Raw genomic sequence first — 12,874 nt, 5'->3', positions numbered from 1 at the left:
TATGAATGATTTTTATAAGATGGATTGATTTACTTTACGAAAGTAGAAACTAAAAATTCCAAATAAATGAACTTTTCTCATCTTATTTTGTAAGAATGGAACTTTAAAGTGGAAGGAGAAAATCTATGTTGACCATCTGTCCGGATTTTTGATGCCACATTCTACATTTTTTGAAGTTATTAAGTCTAGTATTAAAAGCCAGTAATTACAAAAAGAAAAATCTGGTTCTGGGACCATGCTCCCTATCTCCTACACTTTTTTTGACACCCAATTTTGTTTTTTGGTTCACCTGCCGCCTATGATTGGGCTGATGATTTAGCCTGAATGGCAACCAACGATCTTCAACATAACACCTTGCTTCATCCCTTTCCTAAATCAACTTAGCGTACTTATTGCTACACTGTCAACTGCTGGAATACTGACAATCTGCTGGAATGAAATGGGAACAGGTTGTCGAGTTTATGAGATTTTCTCTCGTATTGAAACTAGTGTTCGCTCTAGAAAAAAAAGGGCAGGGTGCTGGTCTTTAAAAGGGGCACTATTTATTATAAAAAGGGCACTATTTTAATGTGGTCTTCCCCCATTCAAGACCAATGACGCACCTCTCAAAAAGTACTGAGCCCCCCCCCCCCCACAAAAAAAAACATAAGAAAAATAGCATCTTAAAACACCTTGCGAAAATTTCATCCATTCCTCTGTACCATGAGCACCCCCCCCCCTGAGGGGCGTGCACAGCGGGGGCAGGGGAGAAGGAACACCTATTGGGGCCGGGCCTGATCCTCAAGGGGGACCAATATTTTTTAAACTAGGGGTGAAATATAGAGGCAAACAACAACCCAGAAAGTCATTTGTGACGGGCCCTAAAATTTCTGTGCACACCCCTGCCCCCCACCCCCCCCCTTCATCGCCACCATGGACTTCAGTATTGAATATCATTTCTTCCAGAAAATGCACTTGTCTTAAAGGGTTAGATTGCCCCCCCCCCCATGGCAAATAAGCACATTTTTCAAACTCCATAGGAACATTTAGGTAATGCTGAATCTTAGCTTTGGGTGTGTTTCAACATTTCAGGCTATAATTGTGACTTCTTTTCCTATAGGAATAAAAAATTCTAGGCATTTCAAAATCCTTTGAATTTCAATGCATGATGAATAGTATTTAATTACGGATCCTCCCTTCCTATCTAAAAACTGCCTAGTAATGTGCTTTATGCCATTAAGTATTTTAGTAGACATCAAAATCATGATGAATGTAAATTCAACTTTTAAAAAATATTATACTTCAAACAGAATAATTATTAAAATACTGTGTGCAGTGCTTCAAAAATGCAGTCATAGCAATATGCAAAACAAAAAAGGTTTTATTTGAATGCCTATTGTTGGATTCGACACAACTTCATGACACAAATGTGTTTGCAGATCGTATGCGCTACCCAAGTAGCTGGGGACAATCCAAGATTTTAATTTCACTGACAATTTTTATGAAAATTTAATACATCAGCATTTTATTTGTGATTTTTTTAAAGCAATATTATAGTTTTATATATATATATATATATATATATATATATATATATATATATATATATATATATATAAAAGAAACAGTAAAAGATCATTTTAGTTGGAAAAAGCATAAGTATGTCAAAAGTATGTTTTTAACCATGTCAATAAGTTTTTGAAATAATGTGTTAGTATACAGATCGTATTCAAGGATAATACAAATACTCAGCAAAAGGAATGAATGAATATTTCCGCAGCAGAAAATTTCCCTGGCAAATTTTACACAGAACAATATGTTTCCATTTCAAACGTTCTTTTTTTTTGGGGGGGGGGGGGCTAAAAATTCAAGATAACAAAGAAATACCCTTGTATTTCGGTTCAGTAGACTTTGTACTGTGTACTACTTAGAAAACAATTAGAAAGTTCATCAATCAGAACCAGATGCGAAAAGATTGCTTCACAATCACTAGCAATGCGCCAAAATTAGCTAAGCCTAATTTCCACCTGCAAAAGAAAAACGGACACAAAGGGCCGAAACGCTACGAAAATTGCCTATTCATACGATGTTTATTGCTCAATTCAACATTCTATTTCAAAAAATAATTTTTATTTCGGTGAAGATGCCAGTTTTTGTTACATTATTTTCGTTAATCTTCCGATTTTGCAAGTGCGATTTCGGGGGAAGTGATAGATATAAATGGGGTAAAATCGACCTGTATTGGACCTTGAAATTGTTTACTAGAACAATAAATATGAGTTTTAAAACGATAATTTCACAAACTTAGTTATTTCATTTTTTTTTCAAATTTTTGTTATTGATATATATTATTTAAAATTTTTCGCGGATTAATTCAACAGGATTCGTGGGCCCCGTTTGGCTCGCGGCTATAGGTTGTGCCATTCCTTAGACTCTAAGGAATTCAAGCACTAAGTTAACTTTCAAAACTTTATCAATCACTTCAAAAAAAAAAAAAAAAAAACGCTCTTTTCAATCCCTTTACAAGGATTATCAATCCTCCCCCACCCCCATCGCGGACGACCGAAACACCTTCCCTCACCCTTTCAAACCCATCCTCAGCAGAAGGAAGAAAATCTATCTTTTGTTTTCCAACTGTTAAATCTGTTAGAATTCCGAGAATTTCATCCCCTCTTTGCCTAGGTGTTTGTATCTCCTTTTATTCATGGGGCCGTTTTCAAGGTGAAATTCTGGGGACAATGGCAAGATATGAGCGTTTTTGCAGACGATCGCTGGACAAATAAAATCGCCCCGATATCGCTGCGGGTCCCAACGATGCTTGAGGCATCTTTTTAAAAACACAGGACGCGATATTGGTTATTTTTGAAAAGGGCAGGGCGCATTTTGCGATCTAAAAGAAGGGCAGGGCGCATTCTGCCGATGTGGAAAAGGGCAGGGCGCTGCGCCCTTCAAAAACGGCCTAGCGGGAACACTATTGAAACCAAGAATTAAGAATAGATTTGAACTGTTTTTGTCTTCAGTCATGGGCTTTCCCTCAATATTGACACTGGCAGATTCTTCTCTTTATTCTTGTGGGGAACTGGGTTCTCCGAACTTATCTTTTCTAATTTGTATTAATATCAATGTTTCTCCTATGCAGAGATCCTTCTCAGACCTTCGGTCGGAGCATTTTAAAAGCTCTATCTCAAACTTTCACTTGTTCTTTGATTAATAACCTGTTTTAACTTTAAAATGAAGGTCTTCTATTTCAGGGAACATAATAAAATCCCTTATATACCTATTTGTGCAGTAGAAGACCATTATAACGCCGACCTATATAACGCAATTCTTTATAAACCCACAATTTTTCTTTTTCAGAAGTAAACAATAGGTTTTGGAAGCTTAAAAAATCCCTCTATTTTGCTTTGCAAACATAAAAATGGTTAGGCAAATTAAATTTTGCAAGTTTTTCATTTTTCCACCTTAATTCAAAGCTTTTAAATTAGAAATTTGTACTCATAGTAAACAGAAAATACCAGATGGCTCTTGAAAATGCAGCTGTTATGCGAGCCATGAAGCTAGCAGAAGTGCGGGATAATGCACTTTCTTTTGATTGTGAAACATATATATTTGTGAATAACTAATTGTAATATTGGTGCTTTTATACTCATTGCAGATAAAACTCATTCTGAAATGCTAATCTATAGATATATTCTGAATGTTAGTTTCAAAATTTGTGAACTGATCTATATAATGCAAAAACCTGTATGACGCAAAAGCTCTGGTCCCATGGTGTGCGTTATAACGGTCTTCTACTGTATATTTTTATTAATACCTAATAAGTAAGAATTAAATATGTTGTATTTCAATTAGCTATCTTCTTTCAGTTAATAATTCAAAGTGCTGCTTGTGTTACGTTATTTTTTGTTATATATAATTAGTGATGTAAAATACCCGGGCATTTATTTTTAGGGGTAAATACCCAGGGTATATACCCGGGTAAATACCCAAACTGGGTATTTACCTGGGTATTTATTTCAAAAATTTATGTTCAACTAAAATACTTTTCTGTATGTATTCCACAATGTATATATATAACCAACCATATACAAAAAAATACATTTTTGTCCAAAAATTGTATTTAGATCACATATTTAAAGAATTATTGTGTGAAACAACTTAGCAATCTAATATGATATTCATATTAAATGTGTTGGATATGCCTAATCAATGTTGATAGCGAAATTTCAAACATAAAAAGTCATTCCACAAAAAGTAAAAAACTTAACTTGTTACAAAAAAAGCAAACATCAATTTTTTAAAGTCCTAGTCTTTTATAACCCAGTAATATGTGACGAAATGTCGCTCAATTTATTATTACTATTTATTTACTTATATCTTTTGCTCTTTTGCAGAAATTTCCTCCAAACCTAGTTCAAGTATAAAGGCGAATTCTGCATCTCATACATACATACATACATACATACATACATATATATATATATATATATATATATATATATATATATGAGATGCATACAATGTCATAATTGGAGAAGTATAAGCAATTCAATGATGAAATTCAATGCAAATTCATGATGAATAAATTTTCATCGTGAAGTACCGGGGAGCAAATGCAAATGAGCATGGCAACAGAAAACAGTATTTTGATTTTATTTTTTGCTTATTAATGTGCAAACTTTTTCTATATTTGCCACGTTATTACTTAAACATCAATAAAAATAAATAAATAACATCAGTCTTAATAAATTCTCAGTTTGTTCTTCCAAACATCCCTCATGCTTCCTTTTTTCCTTTTTTTTCATTTTGGATATGAGTAACCTAAATTTTGATTTTGAAATCCTGAAGTTCATCATTGAATTGCTCATACTTCTCGACTTATGACATTGAAAAGAAAGATTCTTTGGTTCACGATATGTTTAATTTCATCAAGTCTTTCAATAAAAAATATTATAAACTGTATAATACATATGTATGTATCAGTTTTACCAATTATTTCATATTTAGATTTTTAAAAAAATTTCCCATTCACTTTTTGCATTTTTTTGTAAAATACCCACTTTTTGGGTATTTACCCAAGCCTTGGGCAAATACCCGGGTAAATACCCAAAAAATATTTACCTACCCACTGGGTATTTACCCGATCCACATCACTATATATAATATACCAGGGTTGCCACTCACCTGAAAAAAATGGAAAACCTGGAATTGTCAGGGAAAATGAAAATCATCTAAAATGGTCAGGGAAATGTCAGGGAAAATCGCAAATTACTGAAATTTCTGGAAATGTCAGGGAATTCCTTCCCAATTTTTTGATCTGATAGGTGAATCTGCTGCGCCATTTGGGCAAAAAAGCTGAAGTATGGTAAATGTTTCATTCCAGATATGCGAATTTACCTGACAGGCAAGCGAAAGAAAATTCAAGCTCATTTTTGAAGACTGAATGTAATAAGGTTACAATAAAAAAAAATAAAAGAAATATCCATACGAAAATCATAAAGTTCTCATTTATATCATTAAATTTTATTTTGCTTCTTTTGAAGGGAAAAAAAAATCCAAACCATGCTTAGCTAGAAATTAATAGTATTTCCCGTAGTGCATCTGTGGCCTTATTAGTACTTTAAGGGCCGTTCTGCATCTTTTTTTCATGAAGTGTATAATGTTCATAAAAATTTAAAGCCTCAAAATTTTTGCTTTTACAGGTTAAAACTTTTTTGAAAACATGCCAACATTGAAACTGTTTCTTTGCCGAAAATTACCTAGTGTGTTTGAAATTTTAGTCTTTTTGTAATCAATGTAATTAAATTTTTAGTTTGTCTTAACTTAACCCAACTATTGATTACAATTATTGATAATTTTTTAAGCATTATTTGTTTCATAAAGTAAGTTTAATTTCTTTAAAAATATGTTGTATTGAAATTTAACAACTCAAGTCGGCATTCATTAACGAGGAATTTTTTTTAAAGCAACTGAAAAACCTGGAAATGTCAGGGAATTTCATTCTTGAACTTTTGTGGCAACCCTGATATATGTTATATATTGATCCATGTCATGTATCATATGTTTTAGAACTGTGTTTCTGTTTATTTGTATCCTGAAAGCACTCAAAATTGTTCATTGCAAAAAAAAAAGCATATAAATTTTCCATAGACCTATTCCAAACCAAATCCAAGCAAACTGGAAGATACAAGGGTCTCTGGGATGTTAGTACTAATGTGCTTTTTTGTACTGTTTTAAAATAAAAAATAAGTTCTTTAGAAAGTGTTTTTTAGAAGCTTTGTTGAATGCTGTCCTAATTAGGTTTTCTTAACTCACTTCTATAGTTAGACTTTTCAAGTGAACATAATACTTTCGAAAAAGCAGGTATTGTTATCTTTGCATTTATTTTATTTTATTTATTTCTCAAATGCTGGTTCAATTGACTATTAGGCCATTAAACCGCGGGCTCTCCAATATCTCTTGGCAACACAATTAAAATTTGTTATTGGGGAGCAATCATCCAGATGAGCAGCATCCATGACTTGTCCAAAGTTACATAAAGTATGAGTTGGAGAATCCGTGAGGTGAAAACGGTACAAATAGGCATTTAAACAATAGTGTCCTGTTAAAAGTATGAAAACAGCCACAACATCAGAATCATAACCGGGGGGAGGGGGTTGGGAGGCTGTAGCAGATTTAGCGTTATCCAGGATGCACCACGAGGAGGCCTGCTATGTAAGTAACGTATAGCAACATTGCCCCCCTCCCTTCCCCACCTAGTAACGTAGCAACGTTACACCTTCCAATCGTTACATTTCTATTGCATACTGTGTTATACATTAGGGTGCCTGAGTTAGAAATAAGTCGTCATTAGTTGCATTTTGCCACAAAAATTTTTGATTTGGCTCCTAGATTTTCAACTGTAGATGCCAAATTTGACACCTAAAGTTTTGTATCACATTGAAACTTTTTGTTCTTGATTCATTCTGGTTAAGCTCCATGATTGGCCAAAATGACAAATTTCTAGAAATAATTTGTAAATGCAATTAATTTTATCTTTAAAAATTTATTTTCTTTTGTATATTTTACATGACTGGCAGAGTGGCAGTGCATACAATAAGTATGTTTATTTTTCAAAAAATTATATATATATATATATATATATATATATATATATATATATATATATATATATATATATATATTAGGGTGGTCCTTATTTGTATGGGAAAATTTTTTTTTCAGAATTCAACAAGTGACGCCCTGTAGTTTTGTGACACTATAGTAAAAAATAATCGGTGCAAAATTTGAACTCGATCGGTCAATAATAACACTTGCCCCTAGGCCGTTGAACACTTTTGATAATTTTCTCACAAATCTTCGAGTTTTTACTTCAGACCCCGTACATCGTATCTCCTATGTTTGCAAAATATTTTTACAGCGAGGTAGCACTAAAATTAATCTTTTTAATTACTTCATATCGTCTAAAGATTTTACATTGAATAAGAATGAAATAGTGCTTTAGAAACTTTACCTTAATCGTACGCTTTTCTTAATGTATCTCGATCGTGTGCATTTTTTTTCCCGATAGTCTTGGACTGTCTGTAAAATATTAAATTGCTTTTGTGACTCATATTTGGTAAATTGATTGTGAAATTCTTCGATTAATTATGCTCCTCTTTCAGTTGTATCATTCACAACTTTTAGCATTTTAACGATCTCTCTTCCCTTTAAATAGCTTTCTTCATTTTGCCATGAATCAGAATCAAATAGGAAAACATTTTTGGTGTTTTTAATTTATCAAACAGTTTTATTGACTCGTAATTGATTGTATAAAGAGGAAGATCTTTAGTAAGAAAGTATTCCAAATCATCTACTTTTATCTGAAATTTTTTATACAGTCATTAGACACGTCTTCCTATTCAGCAAGCATTTTTTTGAAGTAGTCTTTTCCTTTCTTCAAAGTTAATTCCTTCATCCAACACGGACAAAGCTACTAGTTCATAAACTAAGTACCATAAATAATTTATGAATTTTTCAATCACTGCTTCTGCTGCAGGTTTTTTAGACACTAGACTTTGTTGATTTAAAAGGCCTAGAATGGGTTGCTGCGAAAATCTATATCTTCATACAACATTTAACTGTAAAACAGCATTTACGGGCATTCTCTTCATGTAAGGTCAATTTAAATTGTTTCCTAAATATATAAATATTCAAACAATAAATTCCTTTTGCCACCCATCTGGCTCACAGATAAGCTCCAGGTTGCCAAAAACATATCCCTGTAGGAGGGAGGACTTCACCAAGAAATATTCTTACATGTTATGAGAATTCTCTGTAATATTTCTTAATTCCGCTTTCTACGAACAATAATATGTCATCAAATTCTTCTTTTAGAGTTTAAGTGGTATGTGTAATTTTTGAATTTTGAAGCGGTTAAATAATGGAATATCGAGTCTAGAACTAAGAAAGGCAAGAACTTCTTTAAAGACACTCTGCAGTGCGATTTCAAGTGCATGATGATAGCAATACAAATGCAATATATGACCGTTCAGCTTTTGCTCTAAAAAATTACATGCAATCATATACAACTGAAGAAATATCTCAGAAATTCTGAGTAGCTGTTCAACATTGGGACCTGAAGCTATCATGGTAAGCCTATCGGCGTTTTTTTCCAGTTACATCTGGATGTATAGCTTTGTATCCCAGTAAATAACCAAAAAATCTAGATTTAAATTCATAAAATCTGATTTTACCTCTCAAAGATTTTCTCTTGCTCTCTTGAGGGATGTACGATTGATCATAAGGTTATTTGTATTTAAATTTACTGAATCTACATAGGCTGTTAATAAATGAGCAGCATCTTTGTTCCTAATATAGCATTTGTCTAACATTGATGTAATGCGAGCAGATATCAATAGTTGTCAAGCTTTTTTACGTTGTGATAGACCAGATATAGAAAAAAGGTTCAACTAGTTAGGATAGATACCCATTTCGGTTTCTAAATCTTGTGAATTGCAAGAGGAATTTGATGATAATAAAGCATTATGTGCTGAAATAGAAGACAGTTTAATGTATAGATTAATTACATTATTCCGATCTGGAATTTTTTTAAATTTATATTTTAGATATGGAAAATAGAGTTTTTTATGGTAGGGTAATCGACGATTTTTCAAAATTTAAATTATAAGAATGCATAAACATTTAAGTATGTAACTAAAGAACAGCGAATTAAAATATAATTGCCATTACTTATATTTATAGCATGGAAACCTAGTGACCCTATTTGCCACACCTATTACATACACAGAAAATTTTCTAAATCAACATCCCCAAAGCCTGTAGAAGGCAATTTGTTGTTGTCAAAAATCATTCAGTAATGGCCTTTAGAATCCCTTGTGTCCATCTTGGTGGAAAGAAATGTTCCCCTGCCGCTTGGTTTGAAACAAGCGCAAATAGCGGTATGCCTGTCCCAAGGCCATTGGTGTACATGTACCCTATGTAATATGTAAAATTTTACAGATTGAAAGTGAGAGAATGGTTGGTCTGGAAGTAGCAACATCTATTGAGGTTCGAAATTACTTTAAATATGCAACATAGGAATATTTTTACATAAAAATGAGAAAATCCGCAATTTTTTCTTTGAAACTCAAAAAAGGGGGCTCTAGGGGCACGTGTTAATATTCATAGATTGACTTAAAATTTTGCATGGATCATTTATTTGTATAATGGAACAAATTGAGGGGGCGTCGTGTAAAATATCTACAACTTCAAAAATAAGGACCACCCTAATATATATATATATATATATATATATATATATATATATATATATATATATATATATATATATATATTTGACTTGCTAAAACTGGCACCTAGATTGTTCAGTTTGGTGCCTAGAAACTTATACTGAGTGTCAGAGTGACACTGAGACTTAAATTCTTATTCTTAACACTGCAGTCCTAATTATGCCATGCATGCATGGAATATCCATGAATTTTTAATAAACCTGAGTGTTTGTTATATTCTTTTTATCCAATGGTACCAAACAACCTCTTTAAAAACCTTTATGTGTACTACAACCTCTACAGTCTTGAAACCTCTAAAACTTTTGTATCTTACATGTCTCTTGCTATCAACAAGGTTCCCGATAGAGCATGAGGCTGGGAGAATCTGGCACTTTCAAAAGAAATATCACTTGAAAAATATTTCGATGCAGGGCGGACTCGTGATTTTGTCTCGTCTGTTAAATTGCATTATAAGATTCTTTAAAAATAAATCTCTTTCAATTTTTAAAAATTTACTCTAATTTCAACAGAGGCTGAAATTTTCTCACTCGCATTTTTACCTCTAATAGGATCCTTGATCATCAAATTCAAACAATGTTTTTAGTTACAAAAGAAGTAACTAGACGAATTTAATCTTTGACATGCTAAAAATTTTGTCTTAACAAACATTATTGTTTTCTACATTATATTTGACTGCTTTAAATGTTATTTTCATAACTGATTTGAGCTTTCTATTCCATAGTTGTGATTCGTGAAAAAGTTACACTTTTAAATTTCTTTAAATAGAATTGTATAATTTTGCATTTGGTTTCTTTAAACATGATTTTAATAACTCATTTGAGTCATTCCATACTTAATTCAGGTTTTAAAGAAAATCCTGCATAATTTTCCTTTTATTTTTTGATAACTAGGGGGCTCTGCCCCTGTTCTCTGCCGTTCAACAATCTCCAAAGATTGCTTCGCAAAGACTTAAATAGTTTATTAGGGCAAATTAAAGTACTGCTTAAGATTAGAACAAGATGAAAATTACAGAATGAGGGGCATACCACAGTTTGGGAAACTCTGACATGAAATGTTAGGGGATTCGGGGAATCTGTCATAATATCTTTAATAAGGAATTTTTGTGAAATTTTAGCTTAAAAAAAATAACTACAAAAAAAAATAAATTAATTAAAACAAAAAAACCCTGACTGCGTAAAAACTAAAAAAACTAAAAAGAAAAATATATAAGCCCAATAGTTTAGAATTTTACTAAGTATTTGTGAATAACTACTCTATTGAACCAGTTTTATAATCAATACACACATAAGACAAATCATAAATTCAGAAGTAGAACAGAAGGATCAACAGTCAGGGCCCATTCCTTTTTGACCAGTCAAGGAAACCCGTAAAATTAGAATGGGCCAATACAAGTTTAGTCCCCCCCCCCCCCCCGATTTCAACTTTAGAAACGAATTGAAGCTTTCAAAATTATTTTTTAAAACATTTTTGCACAGTTGGATATTTTATTATTTTTATTTTGATAAATTTGGAATGATTGTGTCACTACACTCAACTCATTAATGCTAATTCTTTTCTGTCAGCAATTTTCAGGCTGTTTAAATCATGTTACAAATACAAAAGTGACGACCAGCAACAGGCTCTGGGCCCAGCTAGACTGGTCCTAGTCATTTACAATCCCCAGGGAAGATCAATGACCCTCTTAAAACTATCTACTCCCTTGCTCATTACCACCTCTTCCAGTAAGCTGTTCCAAGGTTCCACTACCCTGCTTAAATAATAATTTTTCCTAATATCCATGTTAGCCAGAGATTTAAATAGCTTAAAACAATGATACCCTTGTCCTGTTTTCAGTGCTAAACATGTCCCCTCGGTCTCTACTTTGCTCAAGACTGTACATTTTTAGCCTTCTAAGCATGGAATCATAGTCTAAGTAAGAAAGTCCATTTATTAGCCTTGTAGCCCGCCTTTGAACCCTTTCCAGCACATTAATGTCTTTCTTAAGATAAGGAGACCAAAATTGAACAGCATACTCCAAATGAGGTCTTACCAAACTTCTATATAAGAACAGAAGAACTTCTTTAGATTTGTTTGAAATAGATCTATTGCTAAACCCAAGCATCTTATTGGCATTACTAGCTATGCTACACTGTTGGCTAAACTTTAAATCCTGACTTATTAAGACCCCCAGATCAGTAACTTTGTCTGCCTGACTAATGACTGAACCTTGCAAATAATAACTTGTACATTTATTTCCATGCCCTAAATGTTTGTCCCTAATGAATGTCCCCCCCCCTTGACATTTCCCAACATTAACAGCCATACCCCATTTATCAGCCCACTCCGTAATATGATCTAGATCCTCTTGCAGCTGATTTGCTTATTCTTCATTTTCTACAGTCCCCATAACTTTGACATCATCAGCAAAACAATTCATGTTCCCAGAAATATTTTTGTGAATATCGTTCATAAAAACAATGAACAAAACAGGCACTAACACTGATCCTTGAGGAACCCCGCTTAAAACCTCACTCCAATTAGAATAATTTCCCCTTTTAACTACCCTTTGTTTCCTTCCGGTCAGCCAGTTTTTTACCCAAATGAAAGTTTTCCCTCCTATTCCTATATCAGCTAATTTGCTAAGTAGAGCAACATGCGGTACCTTATCGAAAGTTTTTTGAAAATCAATGTAAACAACATCTACTGGCTTCTTATTGTCCAAAGCCATGGTAACTTTGTCATAGAAATGTAATAAATTAGTTTCACAAGATTTACCTTTCCTGAAACCGTACTGAAAACTAGTCAATAGATTATTATTCTCCAGAAAATTTACTATCTTAATTTTTATCAATATTTCAAAAATTTTGCAAACCATCGAAGTTAGACTCACAGGTCTATAATTTCCCACATTCCCTTTAGACCCTTTCTTGAAGAGCAGTGTAATATTAGCCAGCTTCCAGTCCTCTGGCACTGTCCCCGAGTTATAAGAAGCATTGAAGATGTTTACGATTACATCTGCTAATTCCTCCGCACATTCAACTAAAATTTTTGGGTAAATATTATCTGGTCCCGGAGGCTTAGTCTCATTAATTTTTTCCAAATGAAGTAAAATGTCATCCCTTTAA

At 32.9% G+C, this 12,874-nt stretch overlaps 1 protein-coding gene across 1 annotated transcript in view; it reads left to right on the top strand.

The window, feature by feature from the left end:
* LOC129225715 (uncharacterized protein C1orf112 homolog) overlaps nucleotides 1–12,874 on the top strand; it is a 140,481-nt gene that overhangs the window by 24,217 nt on the left and 103,390 nt on the right. Inside the window, exon 2 of the mRNA XM_054860204.1 lies at nucleotides 6,303–6,342. Coding sequence (XP_054716179.1) covers nucleotides 6,303–6,342 — 40 coding nt within the window. The remainder of the gene's footprint in view (nucleotides 1–6,302; nucleotides 6,343–12,874) is intronic.

This window comes from Uloborus diversus, chromosome 7, assembly GCF_026930045.1.
Source record: "Uloborus diversus isolate 005 chromosome 7, Udiv.v.3.1, whole genome shotgun sequence".
Classification (NCBI taxonomy): Eukaryota; Metazoa; Arthropoda; class Arachnida; order Araneae; family Uloboridae; genus Uloborus; species Uloborus diversus.
The sequence above is the reverse complement of the archived record's forward strand: the minus strand, read 5'-3'. Positions and strand labels throughout refer to the sequence as shown.